General features: G+C 42.5%; 1 protein-coding gene across 4 annotated transcripts in view; it reads left to right on the top strand.

Annotated features, from left to right (window-relative positions):
• Positions 1-15,190, top strand: part of SPTBN1 (spectrin beta, non-erythrocytic 1) — a 136,251-nt gene that overhangs the window by 51,818 nt on the left and 69,243 nt on the right. Inside the window, exon 1 of one of the 4 annotated variants that reach the window (XM_056356903.1) lies at positions 5,610-6,159. The exons of the other annotated variants lie outside the window; for them this stretch is intronic. Coding sequence (XP_056212878.1) covers positions 6,051-6,159 — 109 coding nt within the window. The 5' untranslated portion in view covers positions 5,610-6,050. Of the gene's footprint in view, positions 1-5,609; positions 6,160-15,190 lie in introns of those variants that run through there. 4 annotated transcript variants of the gene reach the window in all.

Below are 15,190 nucleotides of genomic sequence, written 5' to 3'. Positions count from 1 at the left end.
GACTTTTGTAAACTGAAACCTGAAACCATGTGGACCTGACCCAGTTTCAGTAATAAATTGATATTCTGGCCTGGTTTGTGAAAAGATTCCCAAAGGTTTCATGCTGCTTGGGTCATGGACGTCACAACGTACAGGTTTATCTGGAGCCCAGAGCTGGTTTGTGCCTGGGACTTGGTGCGGAGCAGCTGGAAGGCCAGCCTGGGCTTGGCAAAAGGAAAACATGTGAACGGACCATTCTGTATTAAAAATCCTTGTCTCCTACTTTTTAATCTGCCTCTTTCCCTTGCTTATGATTGCGTTGGCTTTCTCAAGCCCATGTGAGTCACAGAGAATATGGCTGGAAGGGACTTGGAGGACCAAATGCCATGGTATTTGCCACTGACCTAGGATCACCTTTAAACAGGAAAAATGGAAATGCTTTCTGAAGTGGAAATGTTACTTAGGAGAAGATCTCTGGTCTTGTTTGTATTTATTTCACCTTCTTCTGAGGCAGTTGCCAAGTATTGCAGGAAATGGCGGGTTTATAAGATGAATGGTTCTTGTTCCCGCTAATACCTGCAGAAGAGGTAATTAAGTTGGCGCGCTAATTTCTGCTTAGTGTGTGGGCTGCTTCTCTCTGTGTTCCAGCATCTTAGATGCAAACTGGAGGGAAAAAAGCTAATTCTTCAGGATTAATGTTATGCAAATTGTCCAATATGATAAAAATAACTATTTCCTATTACATTCTAGAACAATCCACAGAAAACTCAGTCTTTCCTTACTCTGTTGTATATATAGGGAGACATTCTGTGTTTACTGTGTAGACAGGAATATCAGCAGAGAAGTCAAGAAAGGCAAATGTGAGTATGAGTTTTCGGTTCTTAACTGTGGCGCTGAGGGGATGTGTAAGAACTTTACCCTCTTTCAGGAGAAGAGCAAATGTTATGTGATTTCTGTGGTATTTTACATTAATAAATCATCCTTTTTATCTTGTAATTTTTTTCTAGTTAGTCACCAACTAGAGAATTTACAAGAGCAAGTAAGAGTAAAGAGGAAAGACGAGGGTGATGTTTAACCAGACTTGTAATTATTGTAAGCTCTTGTGTGCATTCTGCTTCCCATTAGAAGGATAATTGTCTTTTGTGGAGTTGTAAAATCACATCTATCTTTCAGAACACAACAGTTCAAAGCATGCATTTGTTTTATGGTACCCAGGGAACATTTTGTGTATTGCTTTCTTGGGTTTTCATGCACGCATTAGGTTGAACATGTTTTGAGGGTGGGTCTGTTCTGGGCACGGAGCCCGCTGCACCTACTATCTTCATTGTTGACCCAGTAAAGCCAGCCAATACTGGTTGACTTGATTGATGGAAGATAGTGTGGTTCGATGGGGAATGTCCAGCTATTCTAATTCTAGTGAGGCTGTGTGACCAATATTAGCACTGTGCACCTACTGGTTATTTCCTGCAAGAGAGTTATGAGCTGGGTCCTTGGCCATAAATTTCTTAGAGGGCTTTTTTTCTTATACTTTTCTTGAGGATGTGCTAAAGTTTTTCTTAAGTGATTTCTTTTGGCTGAGGAAAGGAATAGCTTTGTTCCATCTTAGATACATTGATAATTAGGAATTTGGATAGTGATTTTTCCTAGATCTAACATTAGTTTCTTCCTTCGAAACGTGTTTTTTTTTCTTTGTGGTAGGAATGTGTTCACTTAGCAGCAATTTTCAGAGCCAGGTAAAGACAGATCCCAGGACAGATATTTTTCTGTTCTGGGGTAAGCACCTGCTTAACCTCCAGATGTTACTTGTACATTTATAATTAACTTCTTGTTCTCCTTGAGGCTTTGCAAAGCTCTGATCATGGCAACCGAGTCACACTTTGCATTATTGGTAAGTGGATAATCATTTGCGGTTTTATTTACTTTTAACAAGCACACAAGCAATGCAAGCCATCGTTACCAGTCAAGTCCTATGAGAGAGGTACCGCTCAAAGAATGCAAGCAAAAGTTATTTCACAGCTATAGGGGGGAAAAAAGTGAGAACAAAATTGGGGGTGGGAAGCCCCAACAAAACCCCCTACTTCCCTGCTATACTAAACTTAATGTATGATTTGGCCCTTATTTTCCTGCAGTGCTGTAATCAGTGATTAATTACACCATGGAGAATTTCAAACTTTGTTGAACTGATCAGTTACACTTGGACCAGTGCTCAAAAATTATCTGATCTATGGCTTTACAGCATTAATTCCCCTCCATAACATATTATCCAGTCAGTATTGTCAAGGGCTCAGTCAGTTAAAGAGAAACCAAGAAAATTAGTAGAAACCAGGTATAAAAACCATCTTTGTGCATGTGACAGCCATGTGACCAATTTGATGCCTTGCAACATAACAGCAATAAGCAAGTCTTAGGTTTACTAATTTGGAGTCAACAGCAAACGAATGTAGTATTAGGACTGTTGTGACTCAAACAGAAATGCGAACTGGCAGGATGCCCGTTTCTAAGAAGCCCTGCTACATATGGTGTAGCGTTTCACAAATACAGACAGATCCCCATTTTGCTTTGCTCTTTCTACAGAATTACCACCAACCTGTTAAGTGGAGCCTTCGAAATGTATGCCAGAGGCCCAGCAAAGCAGCAGTAATGCTTTGGCAGATGAGTCAGCAGCACCTGGCGATCAGGGCCATCCCCAGGAGCTGACAGGATCATTAACAAAGTCTGTCACATCTGTTGCTTGGGGACCTGTTGTTCAGCCCAAATGCCGAGCTGGACGGCAGCTAAAATGAGGTCAGAATTTCAGAGCGAGTGCTGCCGAGTTCTCCACACTGTGCTAGGGTCTTGTGTCTCTTTTTCAGACCTTGAGCAAAATCAGCTTAGTTCAAGCACTGATTCTTCCCTTTTCCTTTAGCTCACCCCCTGCTCGCTGCGTAGCCTGCAGTGCTCCATACCTGCTGCAAATCCTTCTCTTTTTAAAGTAGCATTTAGTTCGGGCAGGCCAGAACTGGGAGGGACAGAGAGGGGACACGGATAAAAAAATAATCCTCAAACCCTAACTTTTATTCAGTATTTCTTGGGAATCTTAAGCTTACTAGATTCAGTTATTCCACACTGAAAAATCTGAAGTGTAAATTCGTGTATGTGGTGTTAATGTTTTATGACCGGGTGGGGAAAGCCAGTCTGTGTTTTAAATGGGTCAAAGCCAAATGATTAGTTATTAATGTTTTGCTTTTGTAGTATTTTACAGTTTAATATTTTTAATAATGGCCACGTGCGTTAGTTTGTCGCCTGCCAAAGGTGTAGGGAAAGCTTTCAGCTGGGGAGAAGTTCCTGGCTCCTGATTTATGTCCTTCATGGTGTTAAAAATGCTCCAGCTCTCCTGTCAGTCACTTGGACTTTAGTTTTACCTTCTGAGCTCGCACAGCAACACCTGTTTGCTCAAGGTGGGACAGTAATAAGCTGATATGCCTGCAGGTAGGGCCTGGCTGCCTGCCTGCTCTTGAGGGGAAGGGTTTCGTTTAATTATAACATAGGTCAGGCATTACAGGCAAAAGCTGCTGTTGGTAGAAAGCTGCAGGAAAAAAAAATTGGGACGGAAATAAGCCTGTACTTGTGTGCTGGGTAAAACATGCTCCTTGAGCTTTGGGGGCGTTTGCATTTGTATATTAACGGCTTGGTTTACCGAGCTCTGTTTGTGTACATTTTGGAGCCATTTATATTTCTGTGTTGCCCTTCTTCCCTCCCACCCTAGCCTGGAAATCCCATGGCTGCAACTGCAGTGTGTGGGTCCCTGCGTGCTGGAGGGGACAGCTGGCTGTACAAAGATTATCAGGGGAAGGTTTAGCAGGAACAGGGACTCACAGTGCCACATCAGCGCATTGTTGTCTGGAGAGCAGCATCCTGCCTGCTGCGGTGACAAGTGCAGGTGCTTCCTCAGATCCCCTTTTTGCCTTACAAACATGCTTTCGGGGCACGAGCCTGCAGTACCTTGGGGTCCCCTGTACAGCGGTGGTTCAGCAGCCCCTGTGGACAATCGCTTTCATCTCTGACATTGGCAACTCTGGCTTGGGCAGCTGAATAGCCTTTAGTGGCCAAGTGTAGGTAGTGCTGAAAAGATTGAAGGCCAACTTTCAGAAATGTTTTAGGCTCTACTTGAGGTCTGCTGTAGTACTGAAAGTCTCGTGTAAATACAGCTATATTGATCTAAAGGAGTTCACTGAAATACACTAGTAAAAGCCCTTCTGAATCAACGTAACAAGCAACTCTGGACTAGGGCTACCTTGTTGCTTTACGTAAAACAGTATAGTTAAAAGCCATAAATATTTTAAGTGTATTTATGACCTCGGGAGCAATGTGCCAGGCATTTTCAACAGTCGGTGTGTTTTTGGAAACCCCAGCTTCAGTTGAGAAGTGTTGACTTCCATCACATCTCCCTAAATTGGAAGCGTTGCTGGTTGGACTTCCTGTAGTTTGTTCCCGGGTGTGTTGGTCACAGCTGGTTGAATTTCCACCTGATGCCTAGCAGGAGCTAGGTCTGCAGCAAGTCAGCGGGGGTGGACTGCACTTCTCCCACAGAAAAGGTCCTCACATAAATTACTATCTGACTAAAACCTTGTGAAACAACAGTATCAAAACAAAGGCAACATTTTGAAATGTTTAATGAGGGGATGGAGTGGGAGGAGAAGAGAACATGGATTCCATTGGAAAGGAATTTGGAAATGCAAGACGAAAAAACATTTGTGTGAACAGCAGTTTTAAAAATGAACAGGCAAATGGTACATACTGAGAATATGAATGTGTAACTGACATTTTCATTTCACTTATGAACGAGTGAGGGCTAGGAGCTCATGCCCCTGAGGGAAAACTGCCATCCTCTGTCTTAATACCACCTGCAGGTACTGACTTCCAGTACCTAGCCCTGCTGCTGTTGTGTGCCTTGATATTACAGCAGGGTATTAAGGTGCTAGTCAGAGGTGAGGCATCTGGGTTTACTTTACAGTCCTCCCCCTCCAGTGCACAGCCCAGACAACCATTACTCTTGCAGTAACACCCAGCACACTGATAAATGGGCAAGGAGCCACATGCATAGGAGATGTCAAAATCCTTGGTATCGACAAGTAACATAAAACGAAGCGACAGGAATTGGCTGTTTAAAGAACCTTTTCACAAAGCTTTTGTTTGTTCCCAGTGTGCTGGAGCGTACATCTCTCCGTGTCCCCTCCTCGTCTGTTTCTGAATACTGAATGAGTGCTTCTGTGTGCGCGTGTTACTTCAAGTGAATAGTCTTGCAGATAAATAAAGTGCCCTCCTTTTCATGTGATAGTAATCTGAGACTTTTCCATTACATGAGGCTCTTAACAAAAGATTGTAATTCCACCAGCTTTGCTCGGGAAAGTACCACCATGTGCTGCGGGACGGCGGGAGCGGCGGGCTGGAGACCCCGCTGCCCCTCTGGCCCCTGGGCCCAGGGCAGCACGGCCTGCCCCAGCGGAGGAGCTTGCAGCGGCATTGCATGAGGCTCCGCTCTTCCCCTGCCCCGCCGCCCCTTCGCCCTTGGTACAGCCTTCGTTTCCTCCACGGTGCTGTATGGTAATCAAGTGACATCAGCTCGCAGCCGGGCGGCTGCTGATTATATTACAAACCAGCAGAAAGGTCTGAGGTGTGCGCGGCTCCTGGGAGCGCTGGCAGGGACGGCAGCGTGTGGCTCCATGCTGCTTTTACTTTGGGCTGAATCGCAGGCTTGCTTTTGATTTAGATTCGCCAGAGCCAGGCAAGCATTTGAAACCAGATTCGAGCACTTGAGAGTTGCCTGTAGTGGAGCGAGGAGGAAAAAAAAACCCCACCACCAAAAAAACCCTCATGGTGCTTTAAGTTTGAATCCATTACAGACAACTTGCCGCCAACCCACACTGCTGGATTTTGAACCGAAGCTGTTATTTACTTAGGGCTCAGTGAGAGCGTTTTCTCTAGGGACCGAAGCCAAACTACTGAAGAAGCTGGGATTTACTCAGATGTACGGTAGAGAAACCTGTGGTTCCTTTATGCTGCAGTTCGTCGTATCCCTGTGTTACCTGTAAATGGAATTACAAAAATCAAGCAGTATGCCCGGGCCGTTGTCCCCAGGATACGCAGCTCAAGTACAGTATAACTATAATCAGTTAGAAGGAAGATTCAAGCAGTTACAAGGTAAGCCCGTGCTTTTTTTTTTTTTTTTTTTTTTTTTGGTAGTTGTTGCTATGATATGATCCCTGTAAACATTTTAGTCTGGGCTTGTTCTTATTGCATCAAGGTGTTAATGAGAGAGGCCAAACGTGGTGCTGTAGGAAAATGTGTGGCTTTTATCTCACTGAAGGTGTCCTGAGTCTTACACAGCATTAGGGTGCGTGTCCCACTCTGAGCCATTCAGCATTACAGATGAGGACTAACCCAAGTCGCTTAGAACAGTAAGGGGGGGAGGGAGGATGTGGTCTTTCTATTTATTTTATCCTTAAATAAAACACACTCATAACTCTGAAAATTCGTCGTAAAATCCTAGCTTTGTTTGGGTGCAGTTTGCAGTGTGAGCCTTTTCTAATTCCCTGCATACTTCCTGTGATGGCGGGTGGCTTAAGTTCTTCAAAGGAAGAACAGTTGCAGAATTTCCAAACAAATTAGTTTGCTCACATTGTAGATCTCTGAGAAAGCATGAACCTACTTTAACATTAGCAGTTTTCCTAATTTTTTATTTCTCGTTTATATTTCTCATTTTAGAGAGAGAGAGTGTCCTTTAATGTCTTCCCATTAAATTCTCTATCTGTGTGAGAAAACCGAGGTTTCTTTTGGGGAATGGTCGTGTCCTTTCTAAAGGGTAGGCCTCTGACCTGTGCTGGAATCCCAAATTATTAGCAGTGCCGTGGAGGAGGATTGTGCCCAGCACCTCTCTAAATCAGACAGGGTAAAACATGCTGTCATTTCTCTGTGTAAGGCTGGTCCCAACGATGAATGAACTCTAGCACTGCAGTTTCAAAATAAAAAAGAATTCTTAACCAAAACCAAATGTCCTTCTCTACATCCGTGTGACTCCTTAAAGAATCCCAGAGAGCAGCCTGAGTACAGTGAAGTCCAGCCCTCCTGTGCATGTTTCTTATTTTACTCTGGTCTGTGCCACAAGTGTGGTCCTGCGGTTCCTGTCAGAGAGGGAGGAAGAGCCTGGTTAGCGCAAAGAATGTTCCTATTTGTTGGCTTAGAGAGGGAGGGGAAAAAAAAAATCTTTCATTCATAATACTTTGTTTATCTTGTGAACGGGTTCACAGTAATGGCTGCATACTGGATGTAATAAGATAAAATGACAGCATCTTAAACACTGGCAACATAGACATTCCTTAGGCAAGGCATGGAAAATCCAGGCTCTGAACTTGCACGAGGGAATATGTTAGAGGCTTTATCTTGGACATCTGTCAGATCTTAAGCTGCAGTACTTGCTTTAAAAAGAACGAGGTAAGTTTGTGGCACAGAAAAAAGAAAAGTGGCTCACACCTCTTTCTTTGCTGGTTAAGTTAGCAGTCTAAAGAAGGCAGATTTTATCATTTTCAGGGTCACTGCTTCAGGAATCCATTATCTGTGTGTTGACATCACATTGAAAGAGGAAAGCAGGCTGCAGTGTAGAAAGCACAGAAAGTGAGTTTTCCCTTCAGTGGAATGCACTGTGTTGACTTAAAAAAAAAAATTTGCAATGCTTTCCCTAAATGTACTGCAATTTCCTCTAACAAAAGAGAGAAAATGCAGTGAATTCACCTGCAATTGTAAGGAAGGACTTGCAGTAGACCATCCCATAGCTGTTTACTTACACTGCAGAGAAGGCAGGCAGGCTTGAAAAATCTTAAGTTCTGCCAATGATCCTGTTCAGGGTGGAGCTTAGGTACAGGAAATGTTTTAAATTATGCACTAGATACTCCGCAAAACGCTAAATGACCTTACAAAATATTGTGTGCAGTAAAGAGGGTGGCTTAACTCTGCCAATGCAGGTGTCTTTCCTTGGATTAATGGCACTTTGAAGAACATCTAAAAAGCCATTGATTTGTAGTTGTAAAATTTTCAGCTGGTTATTGTCCTTTTGCTAGAAGGCACTGGTGAAAACATTGGGAGCTCTGCGGCACTGGGCATTGCTCAGTGCACCTGGACTCAGACCTAGCAAGGATAAGCTGAATATATGTAATATTTTTAAATTACAAATTTATCACCAGTTTTACCTTCTTCACTGTGGAGGTGTACAAACAAGTAAGAGCAGGTATGTTTCAAACCTCCTTAGGTCTGTAGTAAAAGGTACCTTTTGAAGTTTTCCTGCCTTCTTATTTTTGCGTTTCGCCCCTTTATACCTGTGTTTCACCCCTCTTGCCTCCGGTAGGATGGCTCTCTAGAGCAGCCACTAGTATTAGCACCATACAGGCTTACTGTAGCCTCTACTCAAGTTCTTCCCACACTGAATTTGCCCCTTGTTTTTCACAGTTCCTAGAGTTTTCATGTGAATCCACAGCTTTGCACTAGCTTCTAGCAAGGTACTGTTCAGATCTAGTAAAGCTTGGGAGTTTTCCTCAAAAAAAGCACTTAGGAGCATATTGTTTTGACTAAAATAAAGAGAGAAAGTGCTCAGGCCTTGTGCGAAGCAGGAATGTGAATCAGCAATGAGCAGAGAACAACCCTGTCTGATCTCCCCTTTCCCAAGGCAATACCTTAGATTTGCACTGGCAACTTCACATGAGAAGAGGAGCCAAAATGCTAGGGATAAAGCAAGTTCAGATCGTATGTGATCACCTAGGCACTCCTACATTCCACCTCTTTTAAATGCCTCGAAGTGATGATTGTAAGGAAACTAAGTTGTTCAACTTGAGGAGTGTTTAAAGCAGATTTTCCAGCCCTGCCCGACTGAGGTGTGAAGCCAGCACAAGTTGTGGGACTGCGCCAAAGGGACCAGACTGGCTTCTTTTGCACCTGGGAAAGGGGCTGCCTCACAGGAGATCCCAGCTCCTCTTTGCCTTCGTGGGCCAGAGTGAAGCAGGATGTGGCAGAAGACAATGCTGCCTGCGAGTGAATTGAGGCTTTGTGTCAAAAGAAACCTTGAAGTCTTGTGTATGATAATCAAGATGATTAGCGTACTCAGTCCTTGTGCTCGTGAGAATGTCAGGAAAGGTGTGGGGAGAAAAATGCTTTAGCAAGTTCTGTTTCCTTTATTAAGTTTCAGTAAGTTCTTCTTATGTTTGCTCACCTAGTCCTGGAATGATAAGGGAGAGATAGTATCAGCAGTTGCTATCTTCTTAAACCTAGGTGTGGAGTTGTGTTTCTCCTGACCACTTGCTCAGTAGAAAGGGATCTGTTGCAGGGCTGGAGTAGCTCTCTGCAAGTAAAGACAGGACCCCAAAACTTGTTTGTGGCAAATGCATTGCCATGTAACTTGTGCAGGGTGCGTCAGTGGAGAGAATTTGTCCAGCTCAGCTGAGGAACTAACTGAAAAGCAAACAATATATGTTATAATTGCAAACCAAGGCTGTCACCTGTGCTACATGAACAGGCAGTCTTGTGGATTGGCTTGGCAAGTTTGTAGGAGTTGGCAGGAAGAGGTTAATGCAAGCCAGGAGTTTGGAAGGAGATCCCTGCAGCTGAATCACCTTCCACAGCTAAGGTGGAGGGAAGAGGCCACCAGCCCAGAGAAGCTGCGATCATCACTGCTCGTGAGCTCCTTCTTACCACCTGATTAACAGGACAGAGTGGTATTTATTAAGATTTCTGGCATTTAGTAGCTTGGTGACTTTATTAGTTCCCGCAGTGTCATTGGAAAGTTGGGTCTCAGCTCTAATGCTGTGCCCTAGGTGTGAAATTTCCAGTGGTAATTACAAATGTAAAATCCTGGGGGATGGGGGTGAGCTAGATTTGTGCTCCTGATAAATCCCCAGAGGAAAGCCAGCTTTCAAAGGAGATCTGTGATGTACCCTTCTGTGTGGTACATTTTGATTTTATGTTTTTTTTTAATGTTGCCTTTCAGTTTAGAAACTGTTCATTTTTAGTGGGAACCTTATTTTGTTACTACTTTTGAGCCATGTTAGAAATAGTATGGTTTGAAAAACTTGACACCTAATGTAGTGAGCACTGAAATAAGCCTTTAGGAAAAGTGAGCTGTCTTTCCCAGCAGTTGTTCAAGCCAGCTTTAGATCAACCCCAAACTCTGTTTCACGGAGATGAAAGACTGACTAGCTACACAGCACTACCTGCACCAGAAAACATAATGCGATTGTGTGAGTATCTTGGGAGTCTGGGGCAAACCCCTTGCTCTGATAGCAGTGCTCTTCAGCAGGGGAGCTCCTTGGCTGTGTAATCCTTTGATCTGCAGTGATCCAAATAGGTTTGGTCTGGGTTCCAGTTTGGCATAAAGAGACACACACATGGTTTCTATTTTTAAGTGGTCAATGATAATCGGCTTCGATAATATTGGGATCTGTATGCATAGATTGGTTCCCATCCAGGCTGCAGAACAGCAGGAACATTCTCCTGTTTGTTTTTCTATCTGAAGCAGGGCTTCCCCACAGCTTTTCCTGCCATAACATCTTATCCCCACATCCCTGCCTATGCCCAAGGATAAACATTGCGCTCCCACTGTGAGCTGACAGGTTTGCAGGAGTTGCTGAACTACTGTCTTGTGCTAGGCTGCTGCACCCAGGATCCTCTGAAGTTATATGGGTGACCTTTGAAAAGACAGTTTCAACAGCTGTCTTCCCTGTTGCAAGATTTACTTTTTAAAGGATTTCAGTCTCTTTCTATCGGTGACCTGCATAGCTACAGGCAGTGATTACTGAATGAAGGACATCCTACTTTGCCTACCAAATTGGTCACTGGCACTTCTTGTCATGGTAATTTCTGTTAAAGGTGAAATGCAGGGAAGGCTGAATTTCATTCCAGATGAAATATGTCTGGTTTACATGGGTACTTTTTTTACTTCACCCTCTCAGATCCACTAAAGTGTGCATTTCTGTGACAGCTGGGCCTTTGTTCTTTGCAATGTAAAGATTCCTGCAAACGTATCTGAATCTTAGACTCAGCTTTAGGGCATTTTGGTGAAACTCTTCTCTGTCTAGAAATACTTCAAATTTGCAGGTTATACAGACGTTCTTGCCAACTAATTGAGTGTTTAATTTAGGGGTTTACTTGGAGGAAATGACTGGGCAAGTGTTGTAACTAACATGCCCAGGTTCTTCCTTAAAATGGACATTTGTAGCAAATCACTTGCCTAGGGCTTCTACTTGTCTACTTATAAAACCAACTGGTCAAATTTCAACTCTGCACATCCCCTTGTAGCTCAGAACCAATGCAGAGAATCAGAGTGAGACAAGGCTACTCTGAACCACCTTATAATTTCTGCACTTTCCAGAAGTAAAACCTACAGTTACATTGCAGAAATTTTGAAATGACATGTAGCAGGGCATGGGGAATTTGTTTCATGCCCTTCCTTCGGACAAGGACAGATGACATGAGTACAGTCAGAAGTGAAAGGCATGTTTCAGTGACCATGTGTGTTGTCTGTTAATTTTAATACATGTAAACTATCTATGTGTGTTGTCTGTTAATTTTAATACATGTAAACTATCTATGTGTGTTGTCTGTTAATTTTAATACATGTAAACTATCTAGCTTTGCCTCTGAGCTTTTTAAATGTTTGCCTAGATGATGTATAGCAAACCCATAGAAGAAGGTTTTGCAGAAGGTTCTGGAATAATTTTGTCTGTGAAGGATAAACTTAAAAAACACCCAGTAACTTAAAGTATTCAAACCTTTCACTCCTGTTCTTTCCCAATCCTGCAATTAATAGAACCCCATGAAACTAAATACGAGATTTTGAGGAAAACTTAACAGAAAGGTCTTGTGAAAGACTTTCTTTCAGGATGGACAGTGAGAAATAAAGTTATCTTGTATTTTCCCTGTTTTGAAGGGCTATTCAGGACAGTACGGCAATGCTATCTTTACTGCTAGATAAACTGTTACCATGGCTCAAGATTAAATGACTAAGACATTTCTCATTGTTAGAGGAATAAACCAGGTTTTTATAATCCCATAGCTACTGAAGGCAACGCTTGTCTCCAATTCCTGCTTTCTCTTGCAAAAAGCTCTGAAATTTCTTTTACGTCTTCAAAATTTCCAGAAATTTACTTTTCTGGTTATAGGTTTTGGCACTTCTGAATGTACAGAAGGCAAGTTGAAAGAACAGGGGTAAGGTATTTCTACTTTTACGATCAGTATTGATACAGTTGAGAAAGTAAACATTTAAATTGGATTTGACTCCTCACTGAAATAACGTAAAATTTACAAGTCTAAGCTGTTGCCTTGGGCTTTTTGTAGTCTGTTTTCTTCAGTTTCTGTTTAGATTGTTTGTAATATATATATATTTTTAACTGTGTGTTTAAGAAGCTTAATTTTAAAACAGATCTCTAGGCTCTGGAGCAGAATTTTGTTTAAAAAGGGGCAATTCTGTTACTTTTTGTGGCTCTGAAATTGTGAAGTAAACTAAGCTTGTAAGCAAATATTTTCACATGAGACAGTAAGGTATTTTGAATACCCTGGGGTGATTTGTCGCTGGAGTTAGAACAGTAAAATGATTTGTATGATGTTCTTAACTGGCGTCAGTCCCATAGCTCTGCAAATGTGGAAGCGCAGCTGTTTGTACTGGGACAGGAACTGGCCCTTTTGTGTTTCTGCACTGGATGTCTCAAATAAGCTAAACATTACAGACCATCCCAACGTTTTGTAGGCATGTTGTAACCATGAAAGAGTACAGGCTCCTATTCCAAATATTTTTGCTATCCAAGAGCCCTATTCAAATTGATTGTGGGTTTTGCCATTAACTTGTGTGGAGAGTGAGGCAATAAAAAAAAAAAAAGACTATGGACTGAGATGAAAGTGGTGATAAAAAGCCAGAACAATGGTAGGCTTTCATTCCTGAGTTTTTCCTTAAATCTGTTTTGTGATTTCCTCCTTTTTCTTCTCCGTTTCTTTTGTCTTTCTGTTTTCTGTTGGATGCATGCTTTGTCTATTAAAGTGGATGAAATGCTACCTAACCTAAGTAGGAATGGTGAAGAAAATAAAATCACAAATATGCAGCATGATTCACAAAATCCCCATTTCCTATTCTCTGTACTAAACTACTCTTCCGTGATATCCCAGCGCAGGATGTGGGGTTTGGTAGGTACACCCCTTCTGCTCGGAGCCTGAATTTCATGTAAGAATTCACTGAAAGAGTATTTGGTTACTAACGGCTCTGAAGGTCTTTTTGTTCCTGTTTAAATTGAACTGAGAAGTATTAAGTAGCAGGGTATGACAATGACATATTTTTTCCTTATGTGAAAATGAATTTATCTTGTTGAATAGACAGGTTTGGGAAAACTGTTAAGCCAAATATTGGGAATTAGTCTCTGTAAACTTTAAAAGCTGTGGCGAAGGAGATAGAATAAGGTCAGGTGGTTTAGAATCTGCTTTGCCCTTCCCACAAAAAAATCGAATCTGGAATTTAGTTTGGAAATTTGTAGCTGTGTCTGGCAGGTAATGGTCCTTTTCCCAGTGTTGTCCAAGTGAAGTGACATAACTCCAAAGATGAAAATTATTTAATAATTAATAGGTAAATAACTCCCCTCCCAACTCAAAATCAGTCCTCTCAAAGTAAAGGGTCAACCATGGGGAAAGTAAGAAACCCATGGATTACTCTGCATTTCAGTAGCTCTGGGATTCAGTGCAACAAGGAAAAGGTGGCAGCCTGGCATGCAGAAGCAGAGGATGATGTGTGCTCCCCACCCGATGCTTTGGGGAGGAGGGCCTTGCTCTTAACTCAGCTTTGAGCATGTAATTTCATTCACGTACAGAACACAGTAGCACCCAAAGTAATTCTGGCTCTACTGTCCTGTGTGATAGCCTGCATGTAATTAAGGAGGGCATGTGAGCTTCAAATTGCTTGCTGCTCCTAAAAATGAAAATGACTGAGTCCTTGTGCTTCTCTCAGAGGAGAAAAGGCAAAAGGGATGGTGAGCACTCGTGCTTGTGACTTTTGATGTGGAGCCTAAGGTCGCGATGGCTGGGAGAACCCACGTTAACACAAAAGGCCTTGTACACTTGCTGCTGGAATGAGGGTATCCCGGGCTGAGAGCCTCCTTTGTTGAAAGAGAACTACTGTAGCCAAACTAATATTAACCAGTCTCGTAGACGTGCTGAATGCCCCACTGTTTGACTTGGAGAGAAGCTTAAAGAAAAAGGCCCTTCAGTTTTTGAGGGGAACAGTACAGTTAAGCAGACACTCAGGCAGTTGCTGTGGCACAGTCTAGGGGCCGCGTTCGTGGCTTTTCAAAGGTCTTGTGAAAGATCTGGCGTTGCCAAGTGGCCTTTTCATGAGATAACTGGAAATGCTGGTAATTCCATGTTCAGTCAAGTTTGTTTTGTTCCTAATGATATGAACTGGAACCCTTGAAAGCACAGGCCCAGTTACATGTACATGACAAAACGTACATTGAACAGGGTCAGTTTTCTGTTTGACATTATATCAGAATGCACGATCCTGCACTGCTTTTAATAACAGTGTATTAAGGCTGGGGGTGTGGAGTGGGCACGAGGTCATGAATTTGGTTTCTTATTTGCAGGTTTTGAATGCTTCCTATGTTAGCAAACAGGAAAAGTATCATCCCAAATGGCATTGCACAGGAATCCTATTTGGTGGCTTGCACAGACTGCAAACATCTCTGCCTTGGCTGTTGTCAGAATGGCCAGGCATATGTTTCTGAGGATTGTTTTGGTTGTTGGGGGTTGGCTTCTTTTTTCTTGTCTGTTTTAGTTCTATCAGAACTGAGTTTTCAGGCAGAATAGCCAGAGAATTACATACCCAAGAGACAGTGAGGAAAGTGTAGTGGCAAGGTACAAAAATTAACTGTATTACCACAGCATTGTAATCACAAGCAAGAGGGGTGGCCTTATGCCTGCAAAGATTAAACAAAACAATGTACTGTTACAGACAGATTTAAGAGGTTTTCTGAATGAAATAAATGCCAGCTTCCCAGATTTTTCTTGGAAAAAAACCCCTATGGTTTAAAAAAGATAGGGAAATTTAACTTAAGGTCTTGGCAAACTCTTCAGAAAATCAGCCAGTATGCGGATCACGCTTCTCAGATAATCTAAACCAAGACAGTCCCATTAAAGGCAATGAAACTGCGCAACAATA

The sequence above is a fragment of the Falco biarmicus genome, chromosome 12 (genome assembly GCF_023638135.1).
Source record: "Falco biarmicus isolate bFalBia1 chromosome 12, bFalBia1.pri, whole genome shotgun sequence".
Classification (NCBI taxonomy): Eukaryota; Metazoa; Chordata; class Aves; order Falconiformes; family Falconidae; genus Falco; species Falco biarmicus.
The sequence above is the reverse complement of the archived record's forward strand: the minus strand, read 5'-3'. Positions and strand labels throughout refer to the sequence as shown.